The sequence below is a fragment of the Cygnus atratus genome, chromosome 1 (genome assembly GCF_013377495.2).
Source record: "Cygnus atratus isolate AKBS03 ecotype Queensland, Australia chromosome 1, CAtr_DNAZoo_HiC_assembly, whole genome shotgun sequence".
NCBI classification, from domain to species: domain Eukaryota; kingdom Metazoa; phylum Chordata; class Aves; order Anseriformes; family Anatidae; genus Cygnus; species Cygnus atratus.
This window is the reverse complement of record NC_066362.1, coordinates 54,099,711-54,119,523: the sequence shown is the minus strand read 5'-3', so window position 1 is coordinate 54,119,523 and position 19,813 is coordinate 54,099,711. Positions and strand designations below refer to the sequence as shown.

Here is a 19,813-nt window from a genome sequence, read left to right as displayed (position 1 = left end):
CAATGGGGCCTGAATCTTGGTGAGGGCCCCTAGCAACTATCACATACCACGCAAAAATCATCATTTAACATAACAGCCCCCGTCTCTCAGCTGGGACACGTGCGTGTGTGAAGCTGGGGGTATTTATTCACGCTCCCAGCCACAGCAGTGCAGTTTTATTTCCAGCTCTGACACCAGCCTGCTGGGCAGCCTCGGGCGAATCGCTCTGTCATCCTCCTGTCTGTAAACAGGGCACCCACCTCCTGCTTTTTGGCTTTTTTCGGGAGTCGATGAGCTGCTGTTGCTGCTCTTTTGGTGGGTTTGAAAAGAGCCGGCTAGCAGCCAGCTGAGGCAGACAGACCCTGATTTGCGGCCACCGTCACGCTCTGCCTGCGTCCCCTCGTTCCCCATGAATGCAGTCACCACCTTCATAAGGAAAGAGGGGAAAAAAAAATACAAATCTTTTAAACAGATTTTTGCATTTGCGTGCCTCCACACTGTAGGGCTACGCCAGCAGCCTGACTCTCCTCGCTTGAGGAAGTCAGGGCCCCCTGGCCCCACTGTACCGGGGTATGACCACCTCTGTCCCCCTGGGGCCTGGGCCCAGGATGGAGGGGACAGCCATGTCCCCAGCGAGCCCGGGGAGCGTGAGGGGCTGGCGCGGGGCGGTGCGGCTGCTCCACCTGTCGGGGCGGGCTCGGGCAGGCCAGGTGAGGCGGTGCTGGGCCTGCCTTTCGCTCCTTCCACAGCCTCCCGGCCGGCCGCTGCTGCGGGTGCCGGCAGCATGGCGGAGTCCCAGGTGGTCCTGCTGGACGATTCGCACGTCAACGAGAAGGTGACGGAGGCCCAGGCCCGCTTCTACTACAGCGAGGAGCAACGCCGGGCCCTGGAGGTGCTGGTGACCCGAGGCGAGGCAGCCTACAGGGAAAACCTGAGGAAGGAGCAGCTCTGCGACTTCCTCTCCAGCCGGGAGCTGCAGGCGCTGAGGGGCAGCTGGCGGGGCTACGACGACCCCCGGGACAGCGGCAAGGTGTTGCGGGGCCCCGGCGGCGAAGCCCTCTCGCTGGCCTACTGGCCCGAGTGCTCGGACACGGAGGTGCCCCCACTGGACCTGGGCTGGACCGACAAAACCTTCTACCGGGGCATCAGCCGGGTGGCTCTCTTCACGCATCCCCGCAAGGAGGAGAACGCACCCCACGTGAAGGAGGTGGTGCGGGAGATGATCCAGCAGGCGCAGAAGGTAGGGACCGGCCGCCCCAGCACGCCGGCGGCCGCCCCGCCTTCACGCCTGGGCTGGGGGGCACCTGGAGTGGTGAGAGCCCACCACCACCACCATGAAGCGTTGCTCGATGGCCCTCTCCAAGCATGGTGGCCCCCCGTCCTGGTGGTGTCCACCAGGCAGGGCTTTCCGTGTGGTTCCTTGCCGGTCACGTTGCGGTTTGCCAAAGCTGATATCCGGGATGGGGTTAACCCTCCCCCCCATCCTGCACTGGGGCTTTGTAGCCGTGGTTGGTTTACGTGCCCCAGCCTGATGAGCTGGCTCGGGGCAGGGGGAAGGCAGGTCACAGTGCTGCTCCAGCCACCCCTCCTGTACGTGCAGGTAACCCCAGTTAAACACAGGGCAGCCAGTTTGTTTGGGGTTATTTACTTCTTTGCGGTCTCCAGCCAATCCAACCTTGAGTGCGAGGCAGCCAGAGTCCAGACAATATGTGGCTGCTCCTCTTATTTATCTTGGGCTGGAAAGGACTGTTAGTGGTGACAGTGCACCTCTGGCAAGAAAACAAACCAGCTGTGATGCTCCAAGAGCGCTGGAACAGGCTCCCCAGGGCAGTGGTCAGGGCACCGAGCCTGACGGAGTTCAAGAAGTGTTTGGACAACACTCTCAGACACATGGTCTGAGGTTTGGGTGGTCCTGTGTGGAGCCAGGAGTTGGACTCGGTGATCCATGTGGGTCCCTTCCAGCTTGGGATATTCATCATAAGCCACTTATTCCTGCTCTTAGTTTTGCTGCTTTCTGTTTTTTCTGCTTGCTAATTCAGCGGTCTCTCCTCCCCCCCCCCCTCCAAGTGCACATTGCACACATGTACAGCCTTTGCAGAGACTTGTTAAAACCAAATCTGCTGGGAAACACAGAAAACTTTGCAGAAATAGGTGCACACCCTGTGATCTTGTTCAACAACTGGTGTGATCAGTCATATAGAAGAAGCTGAAGCTGTAAAATGCTCACGCTCTGATTTGCTGCAACTTCATATCCTCTTTGCACTGCTGCAAATGCCTCTACAGATTGTGTAGAGGCAGATGACTGGGAAACTTTGCTCTTTTTGATAGCTGGGCCTGGCAACTAGAAGTAATTAATTTCTTTGTAGATTTTTTTCACTGACTGGACGGAACTGTGCCCCTCCCAGCCCAAAGGTGGTTTCATGTTTAACAGCCATTTACGTTTTAATGCTCTTTTTCTTAGATAACTGCCTATTGTGTTCAGTTGAGCTGGCCCTGGAGAATAAAATCTCCAGGTAGCAGCTTTTCATTCAGCAGATAAGAGTGGGGTTGTTGGTTTGGGGTTGGGTTATTTTTTTTTTTGGTGTTTTGGGTGTTTTTTTTTTTTTGGGGGGGGGGGGGTGGGGGGGGTGAGTAGTGGTGGTGGTGGTCCTAAATAGATACTGTTAATATCTGACACGTCTGTGGGTGGCTTATCATCAGTGTTTTACAAACATACAGTAATTAAGCTACCTTGCCGCAATGAGATTGACAAGCATTAACTTGCCAATCTGTAAATACCTATGAAGAGCAAGGCACACCTATGGGTCCTATAGATAAGTAGTGTTATTATCCATAGGCTAGAAAGAGGAATGGTAAAAAAAACTCTTGCAGAGGGGTTAGATACTCATACTCTGACTTGTTGCATTTGGAAACGCTCCTAGGTTATCTTGACAGAACACCAGCAGTGACAGGGGTTTGGGAAGACTAACATCAACACTGGTGTTGCCCCTCTTACAGTTTTCTATCTTGGAAGTGCCATCTGCAAGGCAGTTCATCAGCTTTTCATACAGGGCTGCAGTTTTCATCGATTTAGTCCATTGTCTTGCAAAGAAGCCTGAACTGACCTAGTACCAATTAATGGTCAGTCCAGCATGTGCTGCAATTTCTTGGGCTTTCTTGCAATTTCAATTTGGACTCCTTGCAAATGGAGGGGATGGAAGGAAAACACATTCACACTTCTATCTATTCTTCATCAGTTCCCTACGTGGATGTTCTTACTTCAAATGAATATTATCTAGCATTCTTGCCGCTTAGTAACAACATCCATACCAGAGTGTGTGGAGGGGAAAGAAAGCATAGCATGCCTCAATTAATGCATGAAAACTTCATGCCTTTAATAATGTGTCTGCATATGAAGTTGTTCAGGAGTAAAGCGGCACAAGTTCGCTGTTTTTCAGGGCTGACATTTCCTGCATCTCACTGCTTTGAGCTAGAAAGTGATAACCAACGTGGGACCTGAAATCCAGTTCTTCTGCCTAACAGAAGTCGTTGAGGGACTTACAATTAGCTTATAATGGACCTCCACCATAGCTCACCTTTATCAGGAATGTACATGTTAATGATGGGCATAAACACAATGTCAGCTCATTTTTTTCTTTTCTAATCAAGAACAGCTCGTGTAAGCACTGCTGACAGAAGAAGCCTGAGAGAGCAGAGGTGTTGGTTGTTGTTGGCCGTACAAGCAGACTCAACAAAAACAAGGGGACATTTACTGTGGCATCATTTTCCCATAGCCGTTTTGCTCAAGGGCATTTTCAAAGGAAAGAGGCGTCTGGCAAGTATTATCCCTGTTTCCACAGGGTGCTGCTGCACCTAGACCTGCACCTCCTCCAAACATCAACGGAAGAAAATTCTACTGTTTGATCCAGTCCTCAGCTCCATTCACACCTGTACATGCTGTCCCCAGCACAGCCTGGCTTGTCGCTGTGACCGCAGCACCTGGGGAGCTAGAATTTAGGCAACTCTATTCCCAACTTACTGTCAGTATGAGAGCTCTGACCTGCCAAGTTGATGGTTCCTAGTGGGACTGGGAGAACCACAGCTTCCTTCATTCATAGCCTCTGAAATGTTGGGGAGAATAACTCCTTCAGGAAGAAAAATTAATTGATACTTCAAATGGTGTAAAGGCTACAGAAAGGGAGAGAGACAAAACACGTAAGATCAGCATAAAAGTTGCCCACAAAAGTCTTGTTTTTGTTGTTACTCATTCTATGAATGTTCAGGCTTGTCAGTGATGTCAGTGCAACCTTTTGCTTTTATATAAAATCTGTGTCTGGAAAGAGGGATTAGTTTTATACCAGAAAAATATACATGTGAAGAGAGGGGAATGGTCATTTTGCCTCCAAATCTTGAATGTGCACTTCAGTCACTTCTTGACAAGTATGAGATATTTATGTTTGAGCTCCATGAGACATTCTTCATGAAGCCAGCCCTGAGAGCAGAGTTCTCACAGGGAATTTATGAAAAAGGAAAATAAAATTCTTCTTGTCTGCACTGTGCACCCCATGGCTGAGGAGTCATGCCCTGATTCCTCTGCACATTCATTCTTCCATTACTCACCTTCTGAAAAGTGTTAGTGCTGTATTTTTTGCTCTTCTTTTTCAGTCTTTTTTCATGTTTAAGTGGATCTTTACAGATGCAAAGAGGGTTTCACAATACAGAGATAAAACTGGGTATTTGGCTTTGGTGTTCTTCAGGCTGCTGAAATAAGCCATTTCCCCCTAGAAGAAGGTGAACTCTCAAATTTCCTTCCAAAATGCAGCAGGAACCATGATGGAAAATTACAAGATCATTGGAAGTGCTTGGGCATGTACATTCCTGTACTTTCATCTCCCTTATATCCTCCTCCATATTCTGCAATCAGTGCTCTCCTTTATTTTGTACCAGTGTGATGGGCTTCCCTATCCGTTCCTAATATTTTATTTGGTTGCCTGTCTACTGTCTCCTTGTTTCCAGATTATTGCAGTGGCCATGGATGTATTTACAGACCGGGACATCTTCCGCGATATTGTTGATGCAGCATATAAGCGATGGATCCCAGTCTATGTAATTCTAGATGAGGACGGTGTGAAGCTCTTCCTGGAAATGTGCAGATGCCTTGACCTCAGTGACTTGCAGATCCGGGTAAGACATTCAATACCGAACCATTATTTTCTGTAGGTCGGTGGCCTTCCTAAGTTGTAATGAATCTTGGAACTCACTTGGACAGACAAAAAAAAATCTTTTCCTCCCTACAAGTGACATCACAGAACTTAGACAGGGGTTGATGAAATATAGAGGGATAAGAGAGTGGCCTGTTGAAACAGAAGGAAAGCGAAAGGGGAGATTTGGATTATTTGCCTTTCACCTGAGACAGGGGTCTATGTAGTTTTTTTGGCTCTTATCACCTAAATATTCCTGTTTGGGAGAAAACTTGTCCGAGGAAATACCTGTTGGTCTCCTGTGCAAGTTCTGGTGTTCAAAGCAGGTCTTTGAGTAAACTGGGATTCACACAAACGGTAATAGTACACTTAACACTTTGTGAAATCAAGACTTTCCTATCCATCAGTGATCATCTGGGACTGAATGAGCTTGTAGACCACCTTTGCCTGAGAACATAAGGGACTGGGGAGCACAGCTGCTCCCCAGTTCCATATCAGAGTGTGTTTTCATATAGTGCCTGCACCACAGCAGAGTAGTCAGCCTAGCTTGGCTGGCAGAAGCAACTTCAGTAGGATCTCCTCCTATTACATACAAACTGAAATTCTTTGTGTGTTTATAGTTACTTTTGTTTTTCCTACTGTTTTAATGGCTTTTAGCCACTGTCGCTACTACAGACTTGTTCCAAATACTGGAAAAGTTGCTAGGTTGGAAACAACCTACAGGGTGCAAGACTCGCCCCTCTTGTGATCCAACTGTTCTGCTGAGCAGTTTAAAAAAAAAAAGTGCCTGGAGGAAGGGCAGATCTTCTATAAACACTCAATTAATAGTTTAAAAAAAAAAAATCAAAAAGCTCTGAAGTTTAGAGAGGCTCATATTAACCATTCAAGCAGAGCTGTCTTAAATGTGGATGACAATGACGCGCATATGTCTGAACAGTGCTCCTGTGAACTACTGCTCTGCTCTGAGTTTGTGGACTTCTTCATTAAAAAAATACATCCAGCTGAGCAGCTTTCTTATCTTTCTCCAAAACAGAGATGGAAGTTTCTTCCCTCTGGTGTCTCTGAAAGCAAGACACAGACGTCATTATAACAGACCTGTTTCAAGCTTCAGGGGTGTTCTGTGGCCTGGGCTCAAGTCTCTTTGGTACAAAGCTGTAAAACCACAGCAGTAGTTCCATTTGCTCTGGTACCTGTTTTCCATTTCTTTTCTCACTGTGTCATCATGTGAAGAAATGGTGACTTCAGTACTGCATATTTTCATCCCTGGTTAGAGTGCCCTGGCATTTTTGAAAAACTTGCAATGCTATTGGAGAGGTGCGTTCCTGTTTGTTTGCCTTTTCTGTTTAAAAAGTGTTTGGTCTCTTTCTGCTTTTCCCCACTCCTCTTTCTCCATAAGTATCTACACACGCTTTACACTCCAAAACCAATTATCAAAATGACATGCTGCAGCAATGACTAGGTCCTGCAGCAGCCTCGTTGCATCACAAGGTCACCCTTTCCAAAGAGGCAGAGTTCAAACTGATGCCATCAAAAGCAGTAGAAAACTCGTGTCCCTTCTGTGCTTCCCTTCTCTCACACCAGCACTTGCTGTGTTTTTCTTTAAGACTCAGACTGAGCTGAAGAAGTTCCACTGAGAAAGAACTTTTTATCATCCCCCTTTAATCTAATTCTTCACCCTTCTGCAGATTTCCAACCAACAGAGTGTTGTCCTTCCACTTTTTCCCGTTTTCCCACCTATCTTGTACTGTTTTGTAAATTCTCCTCTTAGGGTTGTTATGTTCCTTTTACAGTACACCTAAGGAGGCTTTAATCTTGTTAAGGTGACTGCAGTTTATTCCTTTCTGTGGTCCTATGGAAGGACTGGGAAGAGTCTTCCTGTTGGGAAAAGCAGGTCACTTGTCTCTCAGGGAAGATGGCCTCTTAGTATCCTGCCCAAGTTCCTGTTGTTTTCCATCCTGGGTCAACGTGACTGTCAGCATCAAGAAGACCAGGAGCAGCTGGTTGGTCAAGTTTTTCTGCAAGGCTATCTTGGATGTATCTGTGCTGCAGTTTGGGTCAGTATAGCAGAAATCACCATATAGCCTGACACCAGGCTTTGGATATGAAAGGAATCACAAGTGGGATATGGTCTTTCCCTTGAGGACTTCATCCACCTCATTATCTAATGTGTCTGGGGGCTCTGCACTTTTAGCACTGAAGACCCAGCTTTAAAGCAAGAAATCAAGCTGGGCTTCTGGTCTTGTTCTGGCAGAATCATTATGTCCCACACTGAATTCCCACTGGAATTGCTGAGGAAGAAACAGAAACTCACGTGCACGTAACTCTTACCATTCACCCATTTATTTTTTACAATGGCTTCCTCTTGACATCTGCTTTGATGCCTGAGTTTCTTCTACAGATTCTCAGCTTCAAGGAAAACATTCTCCCCTTCCACTTTCTTTTTGTGTAACCTCTTTGCTTTCTTATGAAATATTTTGACCATTGGGCCCCAGTTTGTCAGAAAAGGGAATTACGTGCTCTATTCTTCCTTCCTGCCCTTCTTCCCATCTTTTCTTTGGAATGCTTCTGTAAGATTTACAGGCTGGCCTTTCCACAGAAAGTTGCAGCAATATGGGAGGTAACTTTAAGGTTTAGAGGCAACTTCTCATCCCAGAGAAAAAGAGATGACACACTCCCATGGGCTGGCATTGCTGCAGGGTCAGGATGCTTATTCTGTCTTCTGTCATCACCAGATGCTCAGATTGCTTTATGATTCCTGCCCTTTTGTTTGCATCACTCTCTCATCCAGTGCAGAGTGAATACCTCAACAGTCCTAATACAGGGAGGTTTACTGTTTTAACGGTGGATTTTGCCCTTTGTCTACATAAAGTGATGGGTGTTTTCACAAAATTCCTGGCTATTGTATCTTTTTGAGATGGCAAGGTATCATGATCCACCCACAGTCTCACAGGAGGGAAACTGCTGTAGCAAGACTGTACTTCACAAAGACAAGAAGCTCTTCACTGACTCCAAATGTGAAATGAGAAAAATTCATTTTTTGTCTGAAGGCCAGAGATCAGTAAAAACGCATTTAAATTCAACCATCTGCACATTCATCCTGGGATGTCAGTATGAGCATGTCTTGTTTGTATGAGTCATATTGCTTCTTGAGCCTGCAGGACATGGTTTGCCAGACTTTTGTTATGTTTGACACAAGGGTATTCTTCTGAGATCAGAATGAATCAAAGTTCTCACAGATATAAAATTCATAGCCCCACAAAAAGTCCTCCTCTTGTTGACCTGAGGGTGAGTGTTGTCACTGGTTTTTAGAGGCATTCTCTTCCCCATGCTTCTGCTAACCAAGACGTCAGTGACAGACACTTTTGCTCCAAGACAGGGAATTCAAGTTCACCTAGAACTCCAAGGAAATCTAGGGAATGTGGTATCTGCAGGAAGTTCACCTTCATGTTAATTTCTATATTCATTTCCCCAGCATACAAGGAGTTCCTTTTCTCACTCCAGGTATTCGTATAAGCTTCTGCCTAAGAAATCTTTGGAATTTTGTTTCAGTTTTTCAAGTCTTTGCCTTCCAGCTTTCTTTATTCAATACAAACTCAAGTAAAGAAGAATCTGAATGTGATGTGAGGCAGTGTTGTTGTTTTTAATACCCAGTAATGACACTACTGGGCCAGGTCTAGCTAGCTGAATTCCATCCTATTCTACTTGACTACCTGCAAGTTTTACTATTTCATCACCTTTTCCAAAACTGTTCAGGGCAACCACATAGGATAAGCCCAGTCCCTCCCAACATTGCCTGATGTTGGCTTCCAGATTGTGGCTGATTTTTTGTCCCTGTCTAACATGAGCAGCTACTACCCATCTCTCTGACCTAGAGGTCTGATGACATGAAACGAGAAGCTTGCAGACCATAAAAAAGAAAGATTCCTTGTCTCTTGTCACTGTGGTCCTGTCCATGTGAATCCTATATCTCGCTTCCTTTTACTGCCTTCTGTAGAACCTCCATCTAGGACTTTTGAGTGGGAAAAAATGGGCATCTGTGCCTCCCCCTCAGCCCTGCACTCAGATGAAGCAGTAGTACAGGAAAACAGAGGACAGGAGCCACCCCAACAGATGCTATTGACTTAAGGATCTGATTTTTCCAGGGACAGCAGAAAGGAGATCTCTATATTTTGAAAAAAAACAGTTAATGCAAGGGACTGTTATGCCACCATCATGTATCATCTACTGCTTTGGTTTGTTGCCTGTCCTTCGTCTGATTTAAATCTTTCAGTTTATAGAGCTCGCTCATGCCATTCATCCCAACTGGAAATAAAGACCTCCTGCTGCTTTGCAACATATATATCAGTTGTTGTTCTAAGAGGGAAGGGCCACCAGGATTCCCTGGTGAAAATACTTGCATCACCTGCCTTTAGGGTCCGTCTTGTGTATCTCACCTTATTCAATCCCCACTTCTGGGCATTGCTGCTCAGGTCTGTCAAGGGACAACTAAGGTCAGTCACAACACAAATGTATTACTGACTTTCTCAACTGAGTCTAATTTAACTTTCTGTGGGTTCAGGGTGAGGCTTTAAAAGCATGTCACAATAAAGCAAGAAAGACCGATTCCTTTGCTGAGTGTATTAGGATGCTCTGTCAGGCTTGAGCGTTACCGGTCTGTATTAAGTTGCTGTCAGGGAGATGTTAGTCACTGCTTGCAATGAGGAGTGGTGTAAGTCTGTGTAAAGGCAACGTGGAAATCTAACACAGGCTGCAGCCTCCATGAGCCAGGATATGACTAACCCTAAGCAGGTTGCTGCAAGAATACAGATTTGGAGGGGTCTCTTCTACCTGGAGAACTAACTGGTCTTTTAGCCAAAATATTTGTTACTACAGTAACGTTAGTGCCCAAAGAAAATGGCTGAAATCTCACCTCATTTATATTTGTCTCTCTGCTTTTGTTGTTGTATAATCTTCAGTACATGAACCCAGGCTTGTTCCTTCTCTGTACAGCTTGATATATTAGTCTTCAAATGCTCCAAGATCCTTCAAGGCAGAAAACAGTTATACAAATAACCTGTTAAGTGACTCGATGTTTATATGACTTTGTGCTTGTTTTCTGCATTACAAGATGCATTTATGCACTCCTGTGCCTACTTTGTTCAAGGAGGTTTATGCGTTCAGCTGTTTGGTTCTATCCCCTCTGTGCCCTTCTAAGTGTTACGTGTAGCTCAGTTACTGCAGAAATTCAAATTTACTTTCTTTCCACCAAAAGAAGGGTGATGCAACATACAAACACAGTAAAATCTGCACTTGTTACACGCTAAGAAACTTTCTGCTCACTCAGGCTGATAGTTCTTGATTCAGAAAGGATTATTACGTGTCAGAGCTGTTGGCTGATTTGAAGGACAGGCATACTTCTTGACACTTTCAGTCAATATTCCATGATTTGGCAAATCCCAAATACAACTTCATTCAGCAAGGGAAGAAAAAATGACTTCAGGCGACCAGCCAGCCATCTACAAATGTTATTCTAAATACTGGAAAGGGTACCCTTCCTCCCGTGTTCTACCCAACCTGCATTCAGCATCCCACACATATGACTCACTGCTAGCTAGGCCTTGGGCAAGTCACTTCATCTTTTTTGTCTCTCAGGTTCCTCGTCTTTAAAACAGGGTGATAATACTGTCAGTGGTGTTGGGAGGATTAATTAGCTAATGCCCACACAGGACTGCAGACAGATCAAGCAGTAGATGAATGCAAAATAGTAGTATCATCAGTTACTGTTAGTCAGAATTTGTACTGCCACTGCTGTATTTTACTGAGGAAAATAGGAACAGATTCAAAAGGTAAGATTTATATTCAGAAACCTGTTTTTTGAAAGAAATCCACATTCTTCTAATCACTCATTCCTGCATGCTGATTTCTATAGCCTATCGATATTTAAGCTGTCAGTGAGATTCATAATAATAGTACTTAGCTCTTAGTGGGATCTGAGGCTGTGCTAGTGCTAGCCAAATCCTCCTGATTCTCCTGTTCTGCAGATGGGGGAAGAAAGAAGCAAAGGTGAATTGACTTTCCCAGAACATCACAGGGAATAGTGTCAGAACTGTGATTACACCTGGGACTGTCTGACTCCTAACCCTGGATTTATTACTCCAGATCACAATACCTTTTAGCTTTTCATTGTTAAAGAATTCTTACAGAAACAGATGGTGGAATGAAGAAAATGATCTAAATTTGTGTGTCAGAGTGACAAGATAATTTGCTCCAAACTTATACTGACAATGAATGCTTTTGGGTTTTATTGGCTTTTTTCATGTTAGTGTATATATATATACCTGTTTGGCAATTCAGCCTCAAGCAGCCAGGACCCATGGAGTACAGCATTGGTCTGAGCGGAATAACGCTCAGTCCAACATGCAGATATGTTCTTTCATTATGTGCACATCTGAGTCTGTTGTAGAAAATGAGGTAACCTTAAATCTGTAGTTTTTCTCTATCTCTAGTAGTACTTTATTTCATTATTTGCAGGTTTGATGCCCAAAGGTTTTAAGTGGGACAGGAGATCCAGGGAGAGTTAATACCTTCTTCCAACTGTTTCAGTTAATTTCGTCAAAAGTTTTGCCTTCCTCTTCTCCAGAATTCTTCTTTGCTCAACTATTTGAGACATCAGCAGAGACTCTTACCATACACCTTTTTTTCAAAATAAAGTTCTGTGGTTTTCATCCATTGTAACTGCTTGGGATTCTTAGTAAAATGATATAGATCAGGGTTCTTTTGTTATAACACACAGGAAACATCTATGTTTTGAATAGTTCAACTGTTTCATTACCTCTTCTGTAATAATTAACTTGTCTAGTCTTATAATTTGCCCAGTTTTGTCAAGCTCTATGTTGTTGGGCTCAGAACACAAGCACAAAAAGAGCCTAATTTAGTCCTATGTCATACACTACTCTCCAAGTAACTGTGCCCTTTGGGCTGCACAGGTGTTGCAAAGTTCCTTTGTTTTCTGGTCCTGCTGACATAGCCTGGAAAAGAGCTCACAAGTGTCATGGAGTACGGATTGGGATTCAGAGAGTGCAGATATGACTCAGAGCTTCAACTGATTCATTCGCCCGAACTGGGCTGGGCCTTCTGAGCTACAGCACAGGGCTGGAGATGGAGGATTATTTGATTTTGAGAGCATTGTCTTGCCAGTGGGCTCAGATGAATAGCTGAAGACAGCAGACAGGGTTCAAAGATGCTGACCTATTGGACAAGGCTATAAAATGATGCATGGGAGTGACTTGTATTGACAGGCGATAACAACAGGGCTTTCAGCACTGTGCTTTCCTCTCTGCAGCCTTTCTGATTTCTGGTGGCTAATGATGAGCTGTAGCCCCAGCAATAGTGAGATAATGTGAGGGATGTGTTAAGACTTGGAGCTGGCAATTATCTAATTCTCTGCCCTATTTATTGTGACATTTTGTCTTTTAACCTCCCTGTTAGAACATCCGCATACGTTCTGTGACAGGAGTTGGGTTCTACATGCCAGCAGGGAAGATCAGAGGCACACTGGCATCCCGATTCCTCATGGTGGATGGTGAAAAGGTGGCCACTGGATCATACAGGTGGGTTGCTCTTGCTTAAGGCAAATATACATTCTTCATGTAAAGAATGGCTTGCGGCTTTGCTTGGGAGTCTCCTTCTCATGTCATTCCTTTTCTTATCCCAGTCTCTGTAATCTGTTTGGCACCTGTAGAAAATGAGGTGGGATAAGAGAGAAGGTAGTGTAGAGCACAAGCTGCTCCCAGGAGAACAGAACATGCCCATGCTAGTGGACTGTTTCAGTGGGCTAGAGATAACACAGCATGGCACTAACCACTGTAGTTTGTTCTCCTTGGAGAGGTTTCCAGTCTGTAGACTCCTCCTGTTGATGTCGTGTTGCTTTTTTAAAATGGTAAGTTGTCCTTCAGAGTTTTCGTGCCTTTTCTTGCAGATCTTTACTGCATGTCTAATGAAGAACAATAGTAATGAACTTCACCTTCCTATCCTGATCCATCTTGGCAAATGGCACAATGCTACATATTCCTACACAGTGTTTCAGATATTGTTGGGTGGGCTGGGTCAAGCATGCACCCAAATATCTAATTTCTGTTCTGTTTCCTATTTTTAGCTTCACGTGGAGTTCATCTCATATTGACAGAAATATCCTGCTAGTCCTGACAGGACAGCATGTGGAGATGTTTGACGTTGAGTTTCGTGAGCTCTATGCCATCTCCGAGGAAGTTAATTTATACAAGGAATTGGGTATTGCTAATCCACACCTTCTGGGAACTGGGAAGCCAGGCTTTCATTCCTCCACCTGTGGCTCGGAAGATCATTAACCCCAAGTATGGCTTAGTGGCAGGGGCAGCCCGTGGTGATATGATGCTCTGGGCTTCACGACACAAGCAGGATAATCAGGGGAATATGGAAAAGGAAGAAACAAGTGAGTCAAAGAAACGATTAAATCAATTTCTGAATGACTTAGTCACATTGGATCAAGAGCTCCCAGAAATTGAGCCACCTCTGGAGAACTTGAACAAGCTGAATCGGAGCCCTCAGAAACTGTTCTCCCGACTCCACATGGACCTGAAAAATAAATCAAAATCCAGAGAGTCTATTCGTGATGTGAAGAAAGAAGATGCACAGGCCAATTCAAAGCAAGGAAAACGGTTTTCCAGTGGGCTTTTCAGTCGCAGGGCCAAACGATCTCCAGGCTCAAGCATTGAGGCAAATTCTTTTGCCAGTGAAGGACATTCAGGAGAAGACCTTGGGAACATGAAACTGGAATATGAGCAGCTCAGCATTAGCCACGCCAGTGTTCAGAGCGCTGACGGCATCTCAGGTAAAACCTCTCCTACCATCACGTTCTGCTTCTGTGGTCTTAGGCTGTCCCTTGTTCTGAGCTTGGTCAATTGGTGCAAACAGTATTCGATGTAGGCACCTGCAAGTAGGTAGATCCTGCTATTTCCCCTGCAGTAAAATGAGCAGGATCAAAGAAGAGTAGAAGTTGTATCAAATGAACCATAATTCCGACCACAATTTAATGGCAGTCTTATTGTAAGATTGGTACTTCTCATGTTTTCTGATACTTCCCAGCAAGCGGGCATGGGACAGAGAGAAAGGTGAATGCCTCTCTATATAAAACAAGTTGCTTGTACAGTTCTTGAAGTGCACTGCCCTGATAAGCAGTATTTTCAGTGTTGTGGTTAGCAGTATGCAGGCAAATTTCCAGTGTAACCTCTCCTTTCATCATTTGGGTTTAGCCAACTGTGTTTACTGTGACAAGGTTACCCATGGAGAAGGGAGAAAATGTTTATGTTGAGGTGAGGGAGCAAAGAGGGAAGGGGAGGGCGGAAGGCTTTTCAATTTGCTCCTCTAACTCCATTTGAAATGGAAGAGAGGGTCCATGAAAATGGAAGCTGTGGGGAAGCACTACATCTGAACCTTCCTTTCTTTGCTAAGGTACGGTTGGTATTTTCACTAAAAGTCCTTCCAAGGTTTCATTTGGTTGAAGACACAAATGATAAAGATTTCTCCCAATTTATGTGTTCGTAGCTAACATCCCAACATTTCAGATGCTTTGTCAGATTGAAGTAAATCTATTGACTGTTCAGCCTGGTTGTCTTCCTCTCTCAGTGAACTCTGCTGGGTGTTAATACATCCTGCACCAGAAGGAAAATAAACTAGTTCAGGGGAGGAAAATTTCTTCTCAACTTATCTGGCCAGTGACTATTCTGTGTTTTGATGAATGCGAAATGCTGGAGTAGAAAGGCAGTCCCAAAGGATTTCAGTCATGATATGAAGTCAAAAGACATTCTCCTGAGACCAAAATAGAAAAGCAAGGTGTTAGGAAGGTCAAAAACAGCGATTGATTAGATTCTTAGAAATATTTCAGGCTAAATGAAGAATAGACTCAAAAATGCCAAATGAACATGAGAGACGAGAACTGTGAGAAGGCTTGGATGGTTTATTTGAGAATACAGTAGACCCATTTTAGGATGTTTGACATTTGGTGAGACAGAAGTAAATCTTGGTCTTCATCCTCTCATCAAATGACGTTAATTTTCTGAGCACAGACAATATGTGCTGTTGGGCCCCGTTCTTCAGAGCCAGGAAAAAAACAAAATCCATAAAGACCTATAGGGAGATGTATGGGCATTTCCTCCCGGAAGAATGGACCTCAGGGCTTGCACTACCCTCTAGTGACAGAAGTGGAGAACTCTGTAAAGTCTGATTTGTCAGCACTTCAGCGACAGAGATTCCCTGTGTTTCTCGCTGCTCTAAAGCAGACAGCCTGCCATTCCCACAATGCCATGGTGAAATTCGACCCAGATTAAGGCATAAAAGAGATTAATGTCTCTGACAGTGGGGCACTGAGCCCCCCTGGGCATTGCACAGGTCAGGGCAGCAGGGATGGCCCTACTCCTTTTAGCACGGTGGATCAATGCCAGCTGGTCTGATGCTCGGTCTGGACCGTTTCCATAAAGACACTATCACGCTGTTATGTTCAGGTTTTATGTATTGTCACTGCTACTTCCTGAGAGCCAGGCCTCCTTCAATGAAGGGGAACATAGACCCGAGGATTTGGGATACCCGTTCTGGTTCCAGGCAAGCCAGGCTCACAACTGGCAGTGCAGGGAAGCAGCAGAGGGCCAGGTGCAGATCCAGCACACCAGCCTTCCCGCTGTGCTTGTCCTGACCTGATAAGTCTTTCCGAGGAGTCCATGCAAATATTTTTTGTTTTGCTTTATGCTAGTTGAGCATAAAGTTCATGGTGACAGCGGGAGACTCCAGCAGCTTTTGAAGTATGGTGTAAGCAGGCTGAGGTCATCCGGTACAAAAGGCTGGAGGAAGATCACTGCTTGTGTGTTACTTTTGAGTTGAATCACTGCTCTTGAAAGAAAGCTTCTCTAGGCTAGTGGTCCCAAAGCAGCATGGAAACAGAGATGGCAGAGGGCACATTAAAGAGATGAGGACTCATGAGAAAGAGGAAGAAAGGACTCAACACATTGGATCCTGCAGTTACTTGATCAGCAGCACGTTTCGTTAGGATTTAATAAAAAACTTCTTGAGCAAGGGTATGGAATAGAGTTCCAGCTTTAAGACAAAAATAGGAGGCCCTTTGTTCTTGGGGAAACTGTAGGACTGACTTAGTTTTAAAAGTTTAAGTTGCCTTTGAGTAGGCCTAGTAAAAACTGATGGCTGTGATAGTCTGAGTGACAGAAGGGAGGTGGGAAGTGGAAATGAAGGAGGGAGAAGGTGCTTGGTATGCAGTCAGGTTAGGATGCAATTATTCAGAGCTTCACAGTTTGAAATAGCTGCCCTTACCTTTTGTAAAGATTAAACAGCACACTTAAGCCCTGTGGGCCTGCCTGTGCACACATCCTCCAAAGTCACTATTAATTCTGTAATTCTGTAGTACCACAGAGACACAGCCCATCTCACAAATGCTGAGAAAGACCAGATCTACACCCCGAGTAGCTTGCAGAGTAATTGAAAGACATTATTCAAGCAGGCTAAAGGTCAGGTTCAATCTTGTAAGAGCAAATGGTGACGAAGAGAATACGAACTGGGGAGGGAAGTGTTGGAAGTGTGTTTTGCAACAGTCTCTGAAAATCTGACTGGGTATCTACATGCTAGGAAATGATACCTACCAGTTAGGATGGGAAACCTGGAAAATCCAAGGGCTCCAGATAGTAACGTCTCAAACCAAGTGTCCAAATGAACATCCTGGGATGTTGTCCTACCATGCTGCATGGATGTTGCACTTTGTCTTACAAGGCTTGCTTAAACCACATCATGAAACTGACACAATTCTTGGATTTCAGCTGTCAGCAGGCTTTGGAACGCAGCAGCAGCTCTGAACCTGACCAGAATGTTGTTAATTTTATGCTGCTGCTGGGCAGACTGCGATCGGAAAAGACACTGATGTCTGTGTGCAGTTTCTGGGAAATACTGCAAGGGTTTGAAAGCTGTATACCTTTGGAAGGCACTGCCTTTTTGTTTTGTTTTCTCCCCCGCAAGCAGCAGTCAAAGTGGACTCGTTCAGGAGGGTTTGCTGTCCTGAGTTTCTCTGTACATCAGCCTTCACTCCTCAGAGTGGTGTTTGCAGAATAGTTGCAGAACAGCAAGATTTTGTGTCTCATTTTTGGGTGCTTCTTGCAACAAGAAAGGGGATTTACACTGCAGTACTGCAGAAGTAGCTGCTTAGCTATCAGCAGTGCTTTTCAGCCCAAGTAGGGTCGTGGACTGGCGGTAACTGGAATTTTTATTTAAAAAGAAGGAGGAAAGTGTTGCTGCGGACAGTGTTTGCTCTAACTGTAGCAGGATCTGTAGAAAAAGACCAGAAGACAGGAGTAGAAAGAGTGAGAAGAACAAAGGTGTTGGAGGATAAGACTAAGCAGAGGAGGAGCGTTGATGCTTTGGAAGGTAAACATGAAGGTCTTGAATGTGATACGGACAGGGAGGGGTGGCGAAGGAGATAGGGATAACGACAACCTTAGTAGTAACATACAGAATAGGTCAAAGTGAGGACAGCAGGCAGAATGAAATGCCATGGGGAGACTGTGGGGAGGAGGCTGTAGCATACCGAGCAGCCACAACAGTGAGGGTGGGCTGCAGTGCAGCCTCCCACGTGGATATGGAGAAGTTGCAGTGGTGAGGAAGGTCAAGAGGAGGAATGGGAGAAAGAACTCTTCTCTTCACCATCAGCTACAGGTGAGGAAAATGTTGGTCAAATACCCACAAGCAAGAGAGTGACATGCAAAATAATTCGCCTGAAGCCCAGTTCAGAGGCAGTGCCTGGACTGAACTTTTCCTCATCTCAGCAAGGCTGAGCATCATGTCACCATGACCGGTGGCAGTTTTCTGTCTGTTTTCACTCTATACTGACCACTGGCATGAGGTTGTACACATCATTTCCTTCTGTAGAAACACGAGTGGGGTCTGCCCTTGTTCAGAGTGGCCGCAAGCCATGTGGCAGCCCCTCTCAGTACGTACTGCCTTGGGTTATATGTCGTGTGAGCCTTGCTGAGCCCAGAGTACAGCAGACACCTTGTAGTACAGGCCTTGAAAAAAGTATGCTGAGGCATCCAGATCAGGATCTGGCTGTCATGAAAGGGATCACACAGCAGTGCAAGGATTCAAAAGTACAGATACTGAGAGCAGAAGTAATCTACAGAGTGTGAGCAATGAAATAAATAATAATAAAAAAAAAATTTGGACAACATTACTAGGCTACTTAACCAAAAGACCCTGAGGCCTCCGGATTTCTCTTGCAAAGGAAATGGTGGAAATACTGCCACTTGAGATGCTTAGAACTAAACACAAGAAAAGCTCTATTGAGAGTGTGGGTTGAGATCAGATGGATGAGATGGCCTGACTTTTCTTTTTTGTTTTCATCCCTTGCTGCTTGGAAAACCTCCCACCTAAGTCATGGCCAGCCTGACTTTTTTCAGTGCCAACTGGGACCTAAGAATACCACTGACGCTGGCCTGAGTACAGGCCAAAGCCTGGAAATACTTCTCCAGTGGTTTTCTCTACAGTATACTCTGAATTTGCTCTTATTTTAGTGTCTCTTCATTTCACAGAAGTAGGAAATAAAATCCCAAGAGAGTGCAGAGCAATGTAGGTCTTACACAAGACGTATAATAAATAACGAGAAAGGACTGAAGCGTGAGTCCAAACTTTATCCAGATCTTATTTACTTAACATTAACATTTTTTTTAACTTCTTTTCATTCCAGGTAACCCAGGTCCAAACTCCACTATGAGCGATAAAAACAAACAATCTACCTGTGTGTTATCTTGATTGGGAAGGATTGTCTGGAGAACTGAAGACTGAACAATCTGGAACAGTAACCTGTTGATTGATTTTGAACCTCCAGCCGTGTCCTCACGTAGTGGTCCATCAAGCCACCGCGTGGTCCTGGATGCACCTGGCACCTCCAGTTAAAGCACATTTACCGGGTGAAGCATAGACTTTGAATGGTCAGTCCCTTAAATGAGGGTTAGCGATGAATGTATTAGTCCATATGTGTGTGTGCATACAGATTTTATATATAAAAACAACTGTGATGACTGGGTACTCAGAGCTCGCTCTGTGTCCAGATAAATGGAAGAGATTTTCTGAGTTACTTGTGCTGCTACTTTAGTCTGTCTAGCTACAGACTCAGGATCACTGTGTTGCACTGTTTACTCTACTGCATTGCAGAAATGTGTTGGTCTGACAGGCTGGAAGGCAAAGTCCAATCAAAGTGGCAAATTCTGGGTGAAACAGTGATGTTTACAGACAGCAGAGCAATCCTCTGTCCTCAAGGAGTCTTCCTGTGGATTCCTGCTGTCATTTATCCACAGGGAAATGAGTGGTTAGGGGAGAAGGGTTTAGCTAGAAGAGGCCAACAGATTAGTATCTTAACTGTTTGTTTCGTATCATAAATATAGCAGCCGAACAAAGTGATTTGGCAATAATCTACTGGGATATAGGGGGATGTTTAACCTGCAGCTGAGACTGGGTCAGAGAAATGCCTTACACAGCAGAGCGGGCGGATCAGGGAGTAGGTACGCAGCCTTCCACGGCTGTTATAAAATCCTGTTTATTGCTAAGTCAGCAATGCTTCATGGAAACTGTATGATTAAGGAGCACATCTT

At 45.0% G+C, this 19,813-nt stretch overlaps 1 protein-coding gene across 1 annotated transcript; it reads left to right on the top strand.

The window, feature by feature from the left end:
- Nucleotides 1-763: 763 nt before the first annotated feature.
- Nucleotides 764-18,974, top strand: FAM83F (family with sequence similarity 83 member F). Its single transcript, XM_035551821.1, is given in 6 exon segments — nucleotides 764-1,219; nucleotides 4,975-5,142; nucleotides 12,627-12,748; nucleotides 13,294-13,483; nucleotides 13,485-14,007; nucleotides 18,910-18,974. Coding segments are annotated over 6 exon segments (1,524 nt in total).
- The last annotated feature ends 839 nt before the right edge of the window (nucleotides 18,975-19,813 follow it).